The sequence below is a fragment of the Barbus barbus genome, assembly GCF_936440315.1.
Source record: "Barbus barbus genome assembly, chromosome: 28".
Classification (NCBI taxonomy): Eukaryota; Metazoa; Chordata; class Actinopteri; order Cypriniformes; family Cyprinidae; genus Barbus; species Barbus barbus.
The window spans coordinates 4552464-4573638 of NC_136756.1; the positions used below are offsets into that span (position 1 = coordinate 4552464).

Consider the following 21175-nt stretch of genomic DNA (forward strand, 5'->3'; position numbering starts at 1 on the left):
CACTCAATTTATCGACTCTGTGGGATTGTGTTGCTCCTGTCTATCCATTCTCTCTATGAACTGTCTATTTTTAGGCCTGGCCTCTTTTTTGTTCGTTTCTCATTCCATCCCCTCACTTGCACCAAATTCCAATTTCTTCCTCTCTTCACATATTATTCTTTCTTTCTAGGTCAAACCCATTATCTGTCTATCACTCATCCACAATCGGAACAATATATCGTTCAGGCTTATTAATCTGCAGTTCCAGAGTTTTGTCATCAGGTGCTCATTAAGCAGTCTGCCATCACTTTGTCAATGGATAGTGTACATTTGCCACCGCAGGCGAAGCTTGACGTCTGAGCTCGGGGGGGCCAAACCAAGCCAGTAAACTTGCTCAGTCAAACTTTTAACTACATTTAGTATGTCTGTAGTAAACGTACAGATTCACACTCTGTGTACCATTTAAGCAGTTTTACTATAATTGCACAGAGCAGCAGGTGCGTGAGGTTGCCATGGCAATCAGATACAGTGCACCTGAATTACTGGTAAAAGCTGTGCTGTCTATTTTGCTGCGCTAGCAATAAACACGTCGAATAGAATTAATAGTGTATTAATTAATCCATTGCGAAAAAATTAGCAAAACAGTACTAAACGGAGTCTTCAAGCATTGACGATGATTTTGTTGTCCTCTAGCTTCTTAAGAAGAGAAAAAGAAAGGAAATATTGGGTCCATCCAATCCTGAGATTCCCCCTCCTTATTAAGAAGCAGCGGGATTATCACAGGCGATTCAAAGTTCACTTCAGGATGTCAGTGGCTCAGTTTGATGCTTTGCTAGTGATACTATAGGCACATATTAAAAAGAAGACCACCAAATTCTGTGAACTCGGTGTGCAAGGACGAAGATGAAGTCAATGAACACTCTGGATTTTGGCGTTGGCTTGTATGGTGGCTCTGAATTGTCAAAACAACTCTCAAAATGCTTGCTACGGATGCGAAAAACGCAGAAAAGTGTGCAATGGCCTTAACCTGTAAATCTCTGTGTCTCTCAGCAGTTGGAAAGGAATGACAGTCAGGGCAGCTCTCAGCACAGCATATGCAGTCACCGCAGCACACACACCGACTCGCCCAGCCGCCCAGAACCCATCGTGCCCCCTGACCCCCCGGGGGGCCCTCCGCCAGTGCCGCCTCCCCCCACTCAGCCGCTGCCCGTCCTGCCCGCCTTTGACACCTCTGCAGCCAATGGAACCCTCCAGAAGAAACCGGACCCCTTCAAGATCTGGGCGCAGTCCAGGAGCATGTACGAGAGCCGGGGTGAGTAGCCCAGCTTCATTCCCAGTCGTCTTACCGTTGGCCCTGTTTTTGTTTAAGCAAGCAACTACTGTAAAGTAACATATTACCATGCTCTTCTCTCGCATGGATGTGTTACAGCTACACACTTCAATTCAGTTTGATTTATTTTAAGATCCAGGTTTCTTTGCCAGTAACACTTATCATTAATCATATTCATCATTTTGAACTAGAAGCTGATCGTGTACAGTTGGGTTCAAAATAGAGTCTCACAACAAATTCTATTACGCAGAAATAACATTTTGTATTAGAGCTGTCACGATACATTCTACAGTATCTCATGATATGATACCAGCGGAAGTATTGTCACACCACTCTGATTGTTTAAAGGAATCTATTAATTATTTCATTAACACACATTATTATACAAAATTAATATTCCTTAACTTTCTTAATTTCACACAGCACTGCAATGCATTTATTTTCAGAGAAAACTGAAGATTTTTGGCATAAAAGAGAAATGTATAATTTTGAGCCATACAATGTATTGTTGTCTATTGCTACAAATATACCTGTGTTACTCATGACTGCTTCTGTGCTGCAGGGTCACATATATTACCTTTATTTAACCAGGAAAAAAGACTCACTGAGATTAAAATCTTTTTCAGGAGTGTTCTTGCCAAGATGGACAGCCAAGTTTGCATATACAAATAAACAACATAGTTACAACATACAATAGAAAAACCAACGTACCAACATATAACCTATTAAAAACAATTACGCACCACTAACTCTCTCTCTAGATTATATAATAAAAACTTAAAATACTCATAAGGCCAAGTTTTGTAACTCAGTTCTGATAAGGGGCACACAAAGATTATAATTTGATTGAGAACATAATGAGTAATGGCCAGATGAAGCCCTTTGAATGAAATAACAGAGATAAAATGGTAAATAACCCATTATGGCTGTATATATCAACAGATACCAATGCATTTTTCTCTGAATACTCAAAGAAGGCCATGCCAATCTTTTGTATAGTTCACAATGATGAGTTGAATATTTAGAATCAGTTATAAATCTCAGAGCAGCATGGTACAAAGCATCCGAGGAGAGGAGAAGGTAAGAGGGGGCATGCTGATAGACTACATCCCCATAACCGAGAACCAGTAGAAAAGTTGAGGACATACATTTCTTCCTCACATGAAAAACACAACTTATTTCTAAAGTAAAACCCTAACTTTTTCTTTAATTTATTTCTCAAATACTTAATGTATGAACCAAAACGTAGTGTGTTAATAATAATAATAATAATAATAATAATAATCAATAATAATACCCAAACATTGGTACTCTGACAATGTTGCTCAGAAGGGGCTGAGCAATAAACCATAGTATCATCTGCATATATATATATAAATAATTACGGCTCCAACACAGATCCTTGTGGGACACCCTTAACAACCTCTGACTGATCACCTTCCATCTGTACACATTGGGTTCGTCCCTTTAAATAAGCACTAAACAAAGAAATAGCATTTTCTAATAGTCCTACCAATCTAAGCCTAAGATTAGATTGGCCTAAAACCAATCTAATATATATCGTGATCCACAGTATCACAGTAGATCATGGTTTTAGTAATGCCAAATTCAGTCCCATGAATGCATGATTTGCATGACCTTGTGTTTCACATTGTTTACACTTACATAGTGATTTACAGTACTTATTCAGCATATTAAATTTGTAATTTAACATTGGGATACAGGAAAAAAGTATTTTAACACATTGTAAAAAAACAAGTAAAAACAGGCTTTAGTAATTGCACAGAAAATACGGTTGTTAAAAGATTTAATTTTTTCCGTTTCTGTCACGCACTATTCATTATGTATGTCCCATTCTCTGAAGTTACACTTGGTTATAGAGTATTTGAAGAGGAAGACTCAATGTAAGCACACTGCATTCTGGTGCCCTACAGATTACATATATATTGCATTAATTTGTACCCCCGCCTTTGTTATATCTAATGTGTATGCCTGTAATTCTGAAGGTTATGTCAGTATGATTTTAGGATGTACCTGAGTAGATGTCCATGTGCTCACAGGCCGGTTTGGTGCCAGATTGTTGGGCGACTCCTGATGCCTCCCGCTCATAGTGCCAGTTCCCAGTCAGGCCTGTTAAATGCTCCACACTGAGTGAGCTTGGCAGATCCAGACCTCTGAAATGAACTGTGTGAACGGGCCAATTAAATGCTCCATGCTAAGCGTCTGTGGTTAACATTATGTTGTTCCCTGTGTGGTGAGGTGAGCATTCTGCTCATACTTACTGCTTGGCCGAGGCTTCGTCTGACAGTCAGTGTGGGAACAGGCAGGGGAACAGCATTAGACACCTCACCCATCTGCAGTCTTTACAATACAATAACTGTAGAATCCTAGTGCTATCTATAGAACAGGTGTGTTCATTTTGTATTAAGAATTTATCATTGACAAAACTGAGCTTTGTAAAAGTATGTGTCCTCTTTGACAATAGAAGGCTTATAAACTTTTAGAGTGTCTGTAATATATCTGCATTGCAATCAGTGTACCTCCTTTGTAATGTAGAGACATGCTAGCAAATAAACAGATTTGTTTTTTTGTTTTTTTCAGTACCAGACTCTCAAGAACAAGACATTTTTCTCTGGAGGAAAGACACAGGCTTTGGCTTCCGGATCTTGGGGGGAAATGAACCTGGAGAACCGGTGAGTCAGAGAACACACTCAAATATACATGCATCCTTCCAACAACAACTGTATGTAAGAGCAGAGCTGATACTGCAAGTCTGTCTCAATCACTGCTGCATTGATTTGAATGGAGACAGCTGCTATGTGCAGGCTTCACCTCCAGTGTGTTAAGCGTGATATGAAGGACAGGGTCCCTGTATCAGAGAAACAAAGCGAGGCGATGATTTACCTGAATTGGCTTATGTCACAGTCTACAGCCTGCAAGAGCTGTCCTCTTACCAGTGTTCTTCACATGAAATGCATGGCAGATCTACATAGGGCACATAGTGAAGTACGGCTCAGCGGATGAGGACGGCCGTCTGCGCTCCGGAGACGAGCTCATCTGTGTGGATGGCACGGCGGTGGTGGGGAAGTCTCACCAGCTGGTGGTGCAGCTCATGCAGCAGGCGGCTAAACAGGGTCACGTCAACCTCACCGTCCGCCGCAAAACCGCTTACGGAGGTACGCCTGCACTGCCATCTCCTTTTCAAGTTTGATTTTCATTGTAGTTCATTTAATAGTTTGTTCATATGTATTTCTATTTAATTTTTCATCACTTATAACACTACAGAACACTAATGCTGAAAATCCTATGGACCTTCCTCACATTTCCAGGTTTCAAACAGCAAAAGAAAAAACTTAATGATAATGTTTTCACAACTTTCAAAAAATGGTAAAAAAAAAAAATAGAGAGAGACTGATAACGGCAGAGAGAACAATGTAATATTTACTGTAGATGCTCTGAAACATCCTTGCATTAGCATTAACTAATGGTTAGAGAGTAGGACTCGTAATCCAAAGGTTGCGAGTTCGAGTCTCGGGCCGGCAGGGATTGTGGGTGGGGGGGAGTGAATGTACAGCGCAACTGAGGTGAGACCCTTGAGCAAGGCACTGAACCCCCAACTGCTCCCCGGGTGTGTGTTCACAGTGTGTGTGTGTGTGTGTTCACTGCTGTGTGTGTGTGTGTGTGTGCACTTTGGATGGGTTAAATGCAGAGCACGAATTCCGAGTATGGGTCACCACACTTGGCTGTATGTCACGTCACTTTCACTTTGTTTAAAAAATTTTAATATAAAAAAGGAGGATTTACGATGTTGATGACTGCTGAAATTCATCATCATCGTGTTGTATTATTATTATTATAATTTGGGCCCATTTAGTTACTGAAACATAACTTAAAAAAAAAATGGCTTCAGGAGTAAGCAGACGCCCAAAGAGCATTAACTGTGTTGAAATCTGAAATGCTATGATGCTTGTTCATATTGAGAGTAGTATATTCAAATTTTGTAATCTAAGTCAATCAAATTATTTAAACACACTAACATTTCAACATTTGTTGAATTGACAACTCTGGAATATTGAGAAAACATATTAGCACAAGGTTGTGTGGTCATTTCATTGCCACTTTAGAGTTCAGCGAGATCAAGTCAAGTCAGCTTTATTTATATAGTGCTTTTAATAATACAGATTGTGTCAAAGCACTTAACAGTATCAGATTGGAGGATAGAGTGTCAGTAATGTATAATAATAAGATTAAACACTCAATTTTCAGTTAAAGGCATTTCATTATTGAATTCAGTGATGTCATTGTCTAGCTCAGTTTAGTTTAAAAAGTATAAATAGTATTTAAATAGTAGATCAAAGAGATGTTTACAAAAGTTTTGAAATATTCTTAGACCTCTGGCAAGCACCGTACTGTAAATGTTGCTCTTCGTGGTAATGTGCACATTTTAAATATGAACACTTTTATTACTGAGATGCTGGGAAAGAAGCTCACATCATGCAAAGATGTGACATAAAATGATAGCCTATATATTAACACTATAGACAATAGTTAACATAAAATAATATTTTTTTACAAATTTGGCTTACATCAATTTCTACATATGCCATAAGTCATGCTATAGCATTATTAAACTAACATCTAACAATGGACAAAAGTGTTTTTTTCTCTGACTCAATAAAGGCAGCTGTGTAATTTGCATCCTGAATAAGCATTTAAAGAATTTAGGGAAGCATTTAAATAATCCTGTGAATGCACTTAAAGCATGCAGAATCGAATTGCTAAGTCGAAACAAATTTAATTGTCAATTGTGAATTTGCAAAAACTCGTTCTTGAATCGAATCGAAAACCTATAAATCATGAATTGTATCGATTCACTGCCTTCCCAAAGATTCACAGCCCTACTGGGAACTGATTTTAGAGCAATAGTGAGTGGAAAGTATTTAGAAGAAAAAGAAAAAAGAAGACAAAATCACAAACTTTGACCTCAGTGCATTTGTGGGTGTGTAGGATCACAGATGATGCAGGTGCACTGACGAGCCTCGTTGTGTGTGTGTGTGTGTGCAGTGTATAAGGGCGAGGCGGACGTGCCGCCATCCCCGGCCTCCTCTCACCACAGCAGCACGCAGGCGCCGTCGCTGACGGAGGAGAAGCGCACGCCGCAGGGCAGCCAGAACTCGCTCAACACCGTCAGCTCGGGCTCCGGCAGCACCAGCGGCATCGGCAGCGGCGGCGGCGGCGGCTCCGGCAGCACTGTGGTCAACATGACGCCCGCCGCCCTGCAGCCCTATGACGTGGAGATCCAGCGCGCCGAGAACGAGGGCTTCGGCTTCGTCATCGTGTCGTCTGTGTCTCGGCCTGACGCCGGCTCCACCTTCGGTACGATGCGCTCGGCTAGGGACGGCGACAACACTTATTTTGTTTTCTATATACGATACCGATACTTTTAAAGGCCAGTATCATCGATACCGATACCGATACAATACTTCTACACTGAACTTTTAAATTATTAAATGTATTAAATTACTAAGACTAAAATGGGTAATAACACCCACTTAACTTTATATTTGAAACACATTTTAGCATTCAATATGCTGTTGTTATGTTTACTATAATGGTAACGATGGAAATATATACAAATACTATTGTTAAACTGTGGTCCCTAATAAAACCATGGTTAATTTTCATAAGAGACTGCAGTGATAGGCTGTTGCATGCATAAAATGCAACCTTTCTATTCTGACAGTGTATGATTTTTATTAACGCTCTGATGAGCAGGAAAATAGTTCTTTCCTACACAATTATTTGCTGACATAGGTCATTCATCCAATTTAATCCATATTACATGCATAATTTTTTTGTTATATAAACAAAATTACTGGTAAATGAAACACACCTTAGTATCCATATTTTATATTTGAGTATTGATACTTTCGATACTCGCATCAGTATTGATACGCCCATCCCTACCCACGGAGATGACCTTTAGAACAATGGATGTGATCGATTCATGACTGTGATTTGATTTTTGCTGTTCAGATTGTGTCATTCAAGGTTGGCAGGCTTTACGTGACGTGAGAAAATGCTGTTAAGAAATTATTTTCTGTCTCTTTGTCTCCTGCCTCTGAACTGCGACACACACATACTCACTCACTCACTCACTCACACACACACATTCTCTCTCACACACACTCACTCACACACACACTCACTCACTCACACACTCTCTCACACACACACACACACACACACACACACAGCGGGGAACACGGCCATGCCTCATAAAATAGGCCGGATCATCGAGTGCAGTCCGGCGGACCGCTGCGGGAAGCTGAAGGTGGGTGATCGGATCCTGGCGGTCAACGGCTGCTCCATCACCAACAAATCACACTCGGACATCGTCAACCTCATCAAAGAGGCCGGCAACGCTGTCTCGCTGCGCATCATACCCGGAGACGGTGAGTTGGGAGATCAGCGGCCCTCTCATTAACGCTCCGGACGGAGATCTCCACTCTTTCTTCCTGCACCGATCCTGTGGGGTTGTGCTTGTTTCGGTCATTATTACGCTGAGTGGCTGTTCTCCTCAAGCACTCTGGTCTGATGCCAAGTGATCTGTAGCAAAGGCTTCAGAAGAAGCAGCATCTTCCTTGCTGACCTCCTGTGAAGAACAGATTTGTACTTTCTGATCATTGCCAGAGTTTGTTGCAAATCAAGTCCGTAATGATTAATTCCAAAATGAATGAATGACTCTGAACAGATCTGTTGAGAAACGGTAGCTGTGTTTAGATAGCTCAGCCCAAATGAAGAAGACACATTAAACCACATCAGTCAGATTATATTGACCAAATGCGACTGATATTTCATTTCAGAAGGTGAGGGGTGGTTTGAACCTTTTCTAATCCATCAACACTCGACTAGACCAAAAACTGACACTGGAAATGTCTGTGCATGTTCAGTGACAGAAGTGGCGTAATGACGTATTACACACAGAACGAGCTGGTGTTGTCATAAATGACTGTCGTGTCAGTCTAAAGTTCTCCTTTAGCTGTTCTGAGAGCTGGAAACAGCATTTTACTGCGTGGTAAATATAAGCAGTACAAAGCTTCATATGCTTGTGGTCTCCTAGTTAAGACCCGCAATAGATCAATATTATGTTTGCTTTAAGGAACTGAAGAAATGTCTCAAAATCACCTGATCCTAATTTGGGGATTAATGTGTTTTTGACCGTTTAAAATGACGGAAATCAAAAATGAACTGTAAGTTAATTTAAAATTTTATTTTCTATGCCCCAAAACTTTACAGTATTTTATATCCAAATTATATTATTATGTAATTGTTTTAAATTATTCTTACAGTTATTCCCCTTATTTATGGAATTAGTTTATAATCATATGATTTTCCTGTACTGTTTGTTCTGGACTATTACAGTTCTGACAGGATTCACCTGTGGCTTTATACTTCCGTTTGGTTTCAGTAAAATCTAATGTATGCACTGCAATGTTCAGAAAAGTACACATATATTCATAGGATCATCACATATTGATGAAAACATCAAATTCTGTTAAAGATGCTCTGACTGTTTATTGTGAATGCTGTTTAGAGGACAGAAACAGCCTTAAAGCAATCATCAAAAAACATCAGGATATTTTGAACGCTCACACATGAACGCATGCATTTCTCATGGGCAGTTTGACTGTCTGATTTTAAGAAGGCTATCACAGGAAAACACAGATAGAGATGGTAGGAGGGCAGAGATCAGGCAGTGCTCAGCTCAAACTTGTATGTACATGTAGATATATAGATATTATCCTTTCTACCATTTTTTTATAAGAACTGGCCACAAGGTGGTGCAGTGATGAATTAATTACTCATATTTCAGGTGGCTTATGGCCTAGAATCTGAACTAGTATGCATGTATCTAGAGATGATACAGTACCCCAGCAGATCGACAGTCTCTCTGATTTGACTGTTGCTGGGGACACAACTAATAAAAAATAGTCAAGGTGCATGGTCAAAACATCACAAACCTAGAACAATCTGTAGACCCATCAGAGTTCAGCTTCTGTTGGTCAACACTACAGATGAATCCACAGCATGTTTCCCTTCAGAGATGTGTGTTTTGCTTGTGTTCTCCCCACATGCTCGGACCGCGATGACTGTAGCTGAATTTCACACATTTTCTGTTCTCCAATGTGATTTAGCAGTGCTTTAAAACAACTGTCTCTCTCTCTGCCCGAACAGAGACGTCAAACGCATCGCTGCTGACCAACGCAGAGAAGATCGCCACAATCACCACCACACACGCACCTCAGAGCAGCACAGAGCCCAGGTGAAGCACACACACACACACCTCAGAGCAGCACAGAGCCCAGGTGAAACACACACACACACACCTCAGAGCAGCACAGAGCCCAGGTGAAGCACACACACACACCTCAGAGCAGCACAGAGCCCAGGTGAAACACACACACACACCTCAGAGCAGCACAGAGCCCAGGTGAAACACACACACACACACCTCAGAGCAGCACAGAGCCCAGGTGAAGCACACACACACACACACACACCTCAGAGCAGCACAGAGCCCAGGTGAAACACACACACACACCTCAGAGCAGCACAGAGCCCAGGTGAAGCACACACACACACACACACACACACCTCAGAGCAGCACAGAGCCCAGGTGAAGCACACACACACACACCTCAGAGCAGCACAGAGCCCAGGTGAAACACACACACACCTCAGAGCAGCACAGAGCCCAGGTGAAACACACACACACACACCTCAGAGCAGCACAGAGCCCAGGTGAAGCACACACACACACCTCAGAGCAGCACAGAGCCCAGGTGAAACACACACACACACCTCAGAGCAGCACAGAGCCCAGGTGAAACACACACACACACACCTCAGAGCAGCACAGAGCCCAGGTGAAGCAAGCACACACACACACACACACACACACACACACCTCAGAGCAGCACAGAGCCCAGGTGAAACACACACACACACCTCAGAGCAGCACAGAGCCCAGGTGAAACACACACCTCAGAGCAGCACAGAGCCCAGGTGAAACACACACACACACACACCTCAGAGCAGCACAGAGCCCAGGTGAAACACACACACACACCTCAGAGCAGCACAGAGCCCAGGTGAAACACACACACACACACCTCAGAGCAGCACAGAGCCCAGGTGAAACACACACACACACACACACACACACCTCAGAGCAGCACAGAGTCCAGGTGAAACACACGCACACACACCTCAGATCAGCACAGAGCCCAGGTGAAACACACACACACACACCTCAGAGCAGCACAGAGCCCAGGTGAAACACACACACACACCTCAAAGCAGCACAGAGCCCAGGTGAAACACACACACACCTCAGAGCAGCACAGAGCCCAGGTGAAACACACACACACACACACACCTCAGAGCAGCACAGAGCCCAGGTGAAACACACACACACCTCAGAGCAGCACAGAGCCCAGGTGAAACACACACACACCTCAGAGCAGCACAGAGCCCAGGTGAAACACACACACACACACACACACACACACCTCAGAGCAGCACAGAGCCCAGGTGAAACACACACACACACACACACACACACCTCAGAGCAGCACAGAGCCCAGGTGAAACACACACACACACACACACCTCAGAGCAGCACAGAGCCCAGGTGAAGCATTTTCTTCTTTTATTTGGATCCACAAGACAAGTAACAAAAAAACAGAACCCAAATACTTTGGGAAGTCAGTTTGCAAGATGACAGGTTCACATGGCTAACATACATTCACAAGTCCTTATATTTATAACAATCAACACTCAAGGATAGACAAAACATCTTTGTTTCCATATTTGCATACTCCCTATAATGGATGAAACTGAACGAAATTTAGCAAGTTTTTTTGCTTTCTTTTTTTGCAATCCACCCAACTGCAGTCCTTTAATCACATTCTTGTGCACATGACCTAAACTTCCAAATACTAGAGTAATTCATTTACACTGATAGTCAAGTTGATGAATGGATCAACCAATGGCTGACATTTCAACAATTTGGAAAGATAACAGGTATCCAAATACAGATCAAAACATCATCCAACTTCAATAACACACCCAGTGTTCAGGCCTCGTTTACAATCACAATATCAGGAGTGTTTGGAATGTTTTTAATATAGTCTCTGTCAGATGTGTTCTGATAGAACCAGTTCAATTCAACAGTAGTATGCTGGGAAATCTTACTGTCTTTATGTATTATTTTCAAATCCTTTACAATCAAATCAACCAGACGATCGTGTCTGGACACATACAGTCCTTTATAGCAACAACATCCGTTTAAGATGTGAGCAACGGTTTCATTTTCCTGCTGATTTTGATGTAACAGACAGTATGAGTTGTATTTTAACGGGTACCATATTGACAAATTTTACATAGTTGGAAGACATTGTAGTCGTGCTTTAATCATAAAAATTTTAATATCCTCTGAGATTGAAAAGTTCGTCAAAACAGAATGGGATACTGAATGGTCAGCTGATTGGAGAAGTGCTAATTTTCCCTGTAGTTTCAAGCCCATCCACTGCTGAGCACTTTGAGTTTTTCTGAGACGAAGAAGTGAAACTCTTACATTATTGGTCGATAGTTGACGAGGTGTACCTTCTGTGTGGAGTACCGCTAGAGGAGAGATATGCAGGTCTGTTATTATATTCTCATTAAGAACCGCTACCGCTCTGCTGGGTCCTTGCCAAGAGGGCTGCAGTCCTGTACGCTGACAAAGATCATTTAAGTCCAGCCAATCAGAGCTGTTTTGATGTCCAATTTTCCATTCTGTTTTAATTTAAATCCAAGAAACTGTGGCTCGTTGCACGAAGCGGCCGGTATTTTGCGCCGCTGTAGATGAAGAAAGAGTGACTCACGTGCCAACTCTCTGACAGATGTATCGTCGATATTCAGCGTGTTAAGATGATGACCTATTCTGGAGGCAGTATAAATCCATTCAATGTTTGGGACACGAGACCTCCGTCTCAACGTGACTGGAAAATAATATCTCGAGTTGTATGGCTATTGAGACGGAGCCATTTTCTCACTCGTCATCACGGAAATCCAGTAAAACAGTAAGGAATCTTGCAGTTGAATTTTTAAAATCATCAATTCCTGCTTTCAGACAAAAGACATGCTCATTCATTCCCTGTCTATTGATATATGCTTTCTGTTTTGATGAGAGTATTCCTGTCTTCATCAACCAGGGGAGGATTCTTGAGAGCAAACATTTCATGAATACCTTATAAACTGTCGGTAGTAGGGATATATCTCTCTTATCTTTCTTGGGGATTCAATGGATCAGTGCCCCTTTCCATGCTTCTGGTTCTTTACCATTCTCAAGACAGATGTTAAATATTGTCGCTGTCGGGCGGAAACCTCCTATGTCCAAATTGTCAATTTCATATTTTTTCACAAATCGATGGTATTGGTCAGTCCCCACATGGGTCTGTTATTTTTACAAATTATTAACCAATCTAAAGTGTTGAAAATAGCTTGAGAGCAAATCTCTTAACTCCACTGGACACTTCAACTGTCTGAGAAGTCTCATAACTCCACCACTTCTTCACTCCGCGGGAGCATCATGGCATTATGTCTCCTCAAGATTGAAAGTCGCAACGAATCCTCGTCGAGCAACATGTCCTCTGAGGTAAATGTCCTCAAAACACTGGTTATTCATGATTCAGTTATATGAATTATATAATAACAGTTTATATATTATATATAACAGTTTTATCTCGATCAGTTTTTATTTATGGGAGAAAAAAGAGCTGTCTACTGGCGCCAAGTAAGCCCATCTTTGGATAACTCTGTTTTTTAGACAATAACGAGTGAAAATTGTTAGGTTAGATACATTCGAGTAGGCCTGTTTTGTTAAAAATCGATAGCTGTAATGTTTCGGTGCAGAAGGAAGCCCGTGAGCCACGAAGGTAAATTTGCGAGCAGATTAGGCTAATTTGCACCAATTAGACAACTTAGTCAACTCATTCTTTTATTTTGGTATTGCATCACTCATAGCTGTAACGTTTAAAATAGAGTTTAGGAAGATGAATGTAACCACAGTCATTAGCTTTGATTAGCTCTTAAAGCCTTGTCTCTTGTCAAAAGGCTCAACGCAACCGCAGACTTTGATGAACACTGCTGGCAGCAGCGACGTCTGTGTCCGTAACATTCTTATCAATGACAGCATAATCTCGTATCGCCCTGCTCCCAAGTGATAAATCTTGTATCTCCGATTAAACATGATTTTGGGGAAATGTTGTGTTAATGTTGGTACTCAACAGTATATGATAGCAATATAAGGTATAATACCAACTTTAACGATACAATGTTTAATAACTCAAAAAAAAATGCCGTTTTTTTTTATTTCCTGAAAAATAATGGTTTTGGAGATGCGAGGATTACGCCCGACAACGTTGATATATTAGTCAGAACTGGGCACAATGTGCTTTTTCCAGATTTCAGCGTTTCGTAGGTCATGTCACGTGTCTGTCACGTTGCACTCACGCACCTGTTACCACCTAGCCAATCATTGAGCACACCTGCACGTCATCAGTTTCACTCATCAGCCACGCCACAAAAGCACACACCTCAGCAGCATTCATTGTCCGATCTCGTTGATGTGTCGTTGATGCAACGTTAATGCGAAGTGGACTCAACCTATTGATACTATCGCCTTATACTATCAAAGTAACTTGCCTGTGGTACTTACCTGAATTCTCTTCCTCCAGTTGTGCATTCCATCTGCAGCTTCAACCCCTACGCTGAGGTGTGTGCTCCCCGTTCTCCGGTCCTCCCGTTCTCCTGGTCCCCATCTCCACAAGTTCCTGTAAGGCAAAAGATTCCTGTTACTACCAATATTCACCTCCCTGGACTACTCCGTGTTGGATTACTCACCCCAAGTTCCCCGTCTTCATTTCTGCTCTCCCTATTCAATAAACCAATCATTGTTCATACTCACCTCGGTGTCCTGATCAGTCCACACGTAACAGAAGATCAGACCCAAAAGACAGAAGATGGAGTTCGCGGATCGCCTCATCGCCCTGGCCAGCCGAGATCTGCCACTGAACGAGTTTGTGAGGGAGTTCAGCAGACTCGCTGTATGGATGAGGCTGGATGATGTCTCGCTGAACTCCTTGTTCTGGATCGGGGCTAATTACCATCGCCCCGTGGACCTCCCAGACACCACCGGATTCAGCTGGAGGGAGGGGATCCTCCGGTGTCTGGAGATTGTCCAGCCTCGATCCAGAACCAACCCGCTTACCGCTGCTCGCCCCAGCACGCTGTCCGCGGTGAAGCCCATGCCGCCGCCGTTCGCGGGGAAACAAAGCCCGCCGTTCGCGGGGAAACAAAGCCTGCCGCCGTTCGCGGCCAACCCATGCCCACCAGCCGTGACGAAATCTGTGTTCCCACGGGCCCGGAAGTGGGTCTCAAATTGTGCTGACCTGATGGCGAAGGTAATGGACCTGTCCATAACATCTGTCATGTCAGCGCTAAGATCTAGCCCCCATCTCTCAAGCCAGCCGCCTCCCGCGGCGAAGTCTGCACCTGTACCGCCACCCTTGATTCTCCCTCGTCTGGCGCCATCCGCGGTTATCCCGAATCCGCCGTTAGTCACGGCCCACGCAAGCCCGCCGACAGATGCTCACGTGCCTCTGGTCATATTGGTTGAATTCGAGGGGATGAGTTGGAGTCCAGAGTCTGATCCTGTATCCGCCCTTCAACAGTACCCTCCAGTGCCAGCTCCTCACATGAGCCCACCTGCGTCTCCGCTGGTTCCGCCCAGCCCTCCTGTGTCTCCACTGGTCCCATCCAGCTCCGCGCTGCCCGAGCGCCCCCGAGAATCCGCGCTTCCAGAGCGCCCCCGAGAATCCACGCTGCCAGAGCACTCCCGAGAATCCACACTGCCAGAGCGCCCCCGAGAACCCGCGCTTCCAGAGTGCCCCCGAGAACCAGCACTTCCAGAGCGCCCCCGAAAATCCGCGCTGTCCGAGCTCCCCCAAGAGTCCTGGCTGCCGGAGCGCCGTCAAGTGCCCGCTCCTCTAGAGCGCCCCACTGAGCCCACTCCTCTAGAGCACCCCACTGAGCCTGCTCCACAAGAGTGCCCACCAGATTCCTTCCAGAGGAGGAAGACCCCCAAGTTTATAAAAAAATGTTTGGGGGGGGGGGGTCATATACCCGTAATCCTAGTAGCCATAGTGGCCATGCTCGGGACATTGGTCAGGGACACTATGGTTCACCCGCCATGGCTCCCTGAGTCTCCTGATCCGCCATGGCTCCCTGAGTCTCCTGATCCGCCATGGCCCCCTGAGTCCCCTGATCCGCCATGGCTCCCCGAGCATCCAAACCCGCCATGGTCTCCCGAGTCCCTGAATCTGCCCTGGAGGCTTCCCCTGTGTCCCCGATGTTATTATTACGGTGCGAGTTGCACCTTCCGGGAGGGGGAGGTAATGTCACGTATCTGTCTGTCACGTTGCACTCACGCACCTGTTACTACCTAGCCAATCATTGAGCACACCTGCACGTCATCAGTTTCACTCATCAGCCACGCCACAAAAGCACACACCTCAGCAGCAGTCATTGTCCGATCTTGTTGATGTGTCGTTGATGCAACGTTAATGCGAAGTGGACTCAACCTATTGATACTATCGCCTTATACTATCAAAGTAACTTACCTGTGGTACTTACCAGAATTCTCTTCCTCCAGTTGTGCATTCCATCTACAGCTTCAACCCCTACACTGAGGTGTGTGCTCCCCGTTCTCCGGTCCTCCCATTCTCCTGGTCCCCATCTCCACAAGTTCCTGTAAGGCAAAAGATTCCTGTTACTCCCAGTATTCACCTCTCTGGACTACTCCGTGTTGGATTGCTCACCCCAAGTTCCCTGTCTTCAGTTCTGCTCTCCCTATTCAATAAACCAATCATTGTTCATACTCACCTCTGTGTCCTGATCAGTCCACACGTAACACGTCACACCATCAGATCTGCTTACTTTATTATTTGGTAAATTAATAATCACTTTCTCCACCTCACCAACAGTAAATAGCGAGGCGTTCAGTTGACTATATTGCACCGGATTTAATGAGCCTGTCCATGGCGGCACACTTAGTGTACTTTCTGGTCTTTCAGGCACACATTTAGAAGTATAATACTTTTGCCCAAGCTGCTTGCTATTTGTACAGGCTGGAGCACTTGGATAATTACTATTGTAAGAATAACTTGGATTGCTTTAGCTTTTCTATTTTTCCATAAATATGCCAGTTTGTCTTTGCCCACCTGCTTTTGTTCTTGAGTTGTACTCCTTGACGCCCCAAGTGCCAGCTGAATGACGTCCCGCAAGAAGCGCAGCTCCGCCTCAATCCAGCTTCCAAGGGAATCCAGGATTTGAATTTGAGGGAGGCTTGATTAATGGCATTTTCTTCAATGCACGGATTGTAAACTTTAAAAATGGTAGTCCAAATGGTCTCCCATTTCGCCAAGTAGTTGAAAAAGTTCCGTTCTTGAAATAAACTCCATTTAGGATACAGATGAGTTTAATCCATTTTGTGCGCGTTTCTCCAGAGAAAACAAAGTTGTACCTATCCTCAAAGTGTTTCGAATCCAAGGTCCTTCTCCAAACTTTTTCTTGATTTTGAAATTAAATCCACTCATCCTGCCCTAGAGCCTTTACGAGACTCGAAAAATCTGTATTAGTGGAATTATCATCCGCTGAGTGTTGTTTAGGCACAGCGTCATGTATAATCCATGTTTGTTTGTTGATCCTACCGGTCTGTATGGCATCTTTAAACACACTCTTTATAGTTGTTATAAGGCACATTATAAAAAGTAGTAGCCTCAAGTCAGCCATATCAAGATGCACTCACTTCCCTGCATTAACGCTGGCAGTTACAACGGCTGCTGTTAGAAATTCATGTGAGTGTGCGGGAAGCCCAAACGCACTCCGCTGCACACACACACACACAGCTCAGAGCAGCACAGAGCTCAGGTGAAACACACACCTCAGAGCAGCACAGAGCCCAGGTGAAATACACACACACACACAGCTCAGAGCAGTACAGAGCCCAGGTGAAACACACACACACACACACAGCTCAGAGCAGCACAGAGCCCAGGTGAAACACACACACACACACAGCTCAGAGCAGTACAGAGCCCAGGTGAAACACACACACACACACAGCTCAGAGCAGCACAGAGCCCAGGTGAAACACACACGCAGCACAGAGCCAAGGTGAAACACACACACACACACACACACACACAGCTCAGAGCAGCACAGAGCCAAGGTGAAACACACACACACACACACACACAGCTCAGAGCAGCACAGAGCCCAGGTGAAACACACACACGCTGCACAGAGCCCAGGTGAAACACACACACTTCACTAGGATCTTTATGGATGTACAGTATGTATGCCCTGATTTAGTAATGATACTCATAATAATGATAATAAAAAAGTTATTAGTAACATGACTGTTCCTTTCTGTTCGTCCAGCAGGAATAACAAACCCAAACAAGCTCTGACCCAGCCAGCATCCTACAGTCAGGTGAGAGGCTCTCGATTCTCGCCGCACACAGCACAGGCTTGATTGCGTGTTGTAAATAAAATAAGAATAAAAATAAAACAAATAACTAAAAATATAATAAAATACCTAACTACATAATACTGTTATTGTTAGAAATTGCAACAACATAAAAATAGAAATATAATACATTTATACATTTAAAATTTTAATTAAAACAATAAGTAAACAATAAATAAACAATAATATCCTGGCCAGAGGAGAACTGGCCCCCGGCTGAGTCTGGTTTCTCCCAAGGTTTTTTTCTCCATTCTGTCACAGAGGGAGTTTTGGTTCCTTGTCCCTGTCGCCTCTGGCTTGCTCAGTTGGGGACACTTAATTTCTAGCGATTATCGTCAATTTGATTTCACAGATACTATTTAAACTAAACTGAGCTAGACGATGACATCTATGAATTCAATAATGAAATGCCTTTAACTGAAAATTGAGTGTTTAAACTTATTATTATACATTACTGACACTCTATCATCCAATTTGATACTGCTAAGTGCTTTGACACAATCTGTATTGTTAAAAGCGCTGTATAAATAAAGGTGACTTGTTATGTTAAGCACTACATCTAGATCAAGAGGGACAGGTTGTGAAGTCTTTCTTAAACTGAGGTCTAGTACTGCTAGCAGATTACTTGTTGGTTTGTAACCTTTTTTTTTCTTTTGTTATGCTGTCTGTTCTTAAGGCTGAACTTGTGCCCAGAGAATTCAGACCCATTATTATTTTTGATAATTTTGCATCCTTATGGCGAAAATGCCAACAAATCAAACAGATGTGAAATACTCAAACAATACTAGGGTGCGTAGATCAATAAGAATTGTAATACAGGATCTGCACTCACTTTTGTACTTCTTAATGAATTTTTGTTTTTAAATCCATAAAGCACATATGAATTAATGTGAATGCTAAAATGCCTAAAAGAAGACAAACAACACTGAAAAAACAGATGTGTAACTTTAATCCTAATCCTACAAAGAAAAACACGAAATTTATCTTAATTTGTTATCATATTTAATTTATCATTTTTTAAAAGTGTAACAATGTTCTCCTTGTAAATGTGTGTGAATGTCAACATCATATGTCTACTCTAAAGGATTGAAGAATTCACCATTTATTCCATCCTTGTCAGAAATTAAACACAAATGAGCTCATTTACATCTCCAAGATAGTATATAAACCTGAAGATGAAAATTTAAATATCAACAATTTAACATTATTGAGAGCCCATCATTTGGCATAAATATCAGGTTGAACTTTTTTTTAAATTTTAAAATTTTTAATTTTTTTGGTTAGCAAATGACGATGTAACATTGTTTGGTTATATTTGTTGTGGGTCCCAGATTGCATAAACTCAGTTTGATTTGGTGCATTAGATGTGTGGAGGGTTAGCATTGCACGTGTTTTCTGATTTCAAACAGTGTTTACTGTGCATGCATGCAATGCAAGTTTGGCAAGAACACGTGAAGTCATCAGTGAAGAGCAAAAGCATCCATCTGATCACAGCGCTGTCTAAGAGGAACATCTTACAGATAAATCATAAAAAATTTATTTTTAAAAGTGTTTTTTACACTTCTCTTAAAACGTCCTGTATTGCCTGTACATATGTGTACTTAATACATAATAACTAGGTACTAGCCCTGAACATGTAGTTAGCTTCTATTACTCAGTAGTCTGTTGGGTAAGTGTGAAATGAACTAGTTGGCAGGTTTGTTTAGTGATTTAGTTGTGTTTGTGTGTCCAGGAGGCAGAGTATTATTCGGTTGATCTGGAGAGAGACAGTAAAGGTTTCGGCTTCAGTCTGAGAGGCGGGAAGGAGTACAACATGGATCTGTACGTGCTGCGATTAGCTGAGGATGGAGCCGCTGTCAAAAACGGCAAGATGAGGGTAAGAGTACAAGGAGTTTTTCTTCCAAAAAACAGCTTCTGAAGACAAGCATACATTTTTCTTAAATGAAACAAAAGTCCAGATTTTTTTCTTTGTACAGAACAAAAGCTTTTCTTTTGATATATTGATACAAAAGATAGAAAGGGGCATAAAATACATACGGCAGAATGACTGAAAGTCTGTCGGCCTGCTCCTGGAGAACAGCACCTAGACTTCACACACACTGCAGTCCTCGAAGTACAGCAGTCACATATCAGCTGCTTAAACTGTTCAAATGAGACGTGAAATATAACAAATTACTTCTAGATCAGCAGATGTTGTGATTAAAGTGAAGTTACATACGGCCAAGTATGGTGACCCATACTCGGAATTCGTGCTCTGCATTTAACCCATCCAAAGTGCACACACACACACACACACACACACAACGGAGCAGTGGACAGCCATTTATGGTGCGGCGCCCGGGGAGCAGTTGGGGGTTCGGTGCCTTGCTCAAGGGCACCTCAGTCGTGGTATTGAGGGTGGAGAGAGCGCTGGACATTCACTCCCCCCACCTACAATCCCTGCCGGCCCGAGATTCGAACCCGCAACCTTTGGAGTATGAGTCCGACACTAACCATTAGGCCATGACTTCCCCAAAATGAAATGAGCATTGTCTTTAGTAATGACTAGCAACTGCAGTCTGTGAGGACTATCAGTCCATTTAGGCCACTGATAAATGTCTTATCATTCCCCAAAGCCTTTGGTCCACCGAAGGAGCCTCTTTTGTCTTCCTCACTTGCTCTTTCCACAGCCGAACAGAGACCGTTTCATGCTGCTGTGTGGAAAACTGACCGGTCCTCTTTAAAACCGCTGACCCTTGATGTTCAGATGCATACACCAGCTGCTCATTTTGGCTGCTTGATTTTTGCTTGGTGTGTTGGGACAAAATTGACGGTTATACAACTTCGCATTAGAAGCCTGTGTGTATGTCATTACTTCTTCAGTTCCCTTTCAGTTTCTAAACCGGGATTAGCATTCTACTACGAACAGTAGTATATAGGGATGTAATGATATTATCAATATCACAATATCGATATTATCATGGTCACATGAAGTGAAACAATAGGTCTTCTGGCCAAAAAGTGTAGTTTTTAAAATATATTTGTTTTTTGAGCCATTTATGCTTTGGCACAGTGTCTGTCAAACGAACTCAAACTGAAAGCACAATATGCTTCATCAAGTCTGTTTTTGCTGCGTATTTTAAAGCGAAGCACACACTTCGTTCAGACGATCAGCTCGTGATCCGGTGTTTTCTGTGTCTCAGAGCGCTCCGTTCACACTGAATGAATGCATTGAATTTATTACACTG

At 42.8% G+C, this 21175-nt stretch overlaps 1 protein-coding gene across 1 annotated transcript in view; it reads left to right on the forward strand.

The window, feature by feature from the left end:
• magi1a (membrane associated guanylate kinase, WW and PDZ domain containing 1a) overlaps nucleotides 1-21175 on the forward strand; it is an 82657-nt gene that overhangs the window by 54347 nt on the left and 7135 nt on the right. The window contains exons 13-20 of the mRNA XM_079382647.1: nucleotides 1030-1291; nucleotides 3911-4002; nucleotides 4293-4485; nucleotides 6374-6685; nucleotides 7567-7764; nucleotides 9548-9635; nucleotides 17861-17912; nucleotides 19681-19824. Of these exons, the coding sequence (XP_079238773.1) occupies nucleotides 1030-1291; nucleotides 3911-4002; nucleotides 4293-4485; nucleotides 6374-6685; nucleotides 7567-7764; nucleotides 9548-9635; nucleotides 17861-17912; nucleotides 19681-19824 (1341 nt within the window). The remainder of the gene's footprint in view (nucleotides 1-1029; nucleotides 1292-3910; nucleotides 4003-4292; nucleotides 4486-6373; nucleotides 6686-7566; nucleotides 7765-9547; nucleotides 9636-17860; nucleotides 17913-19680; nucleotides 19825-21175) is intronic.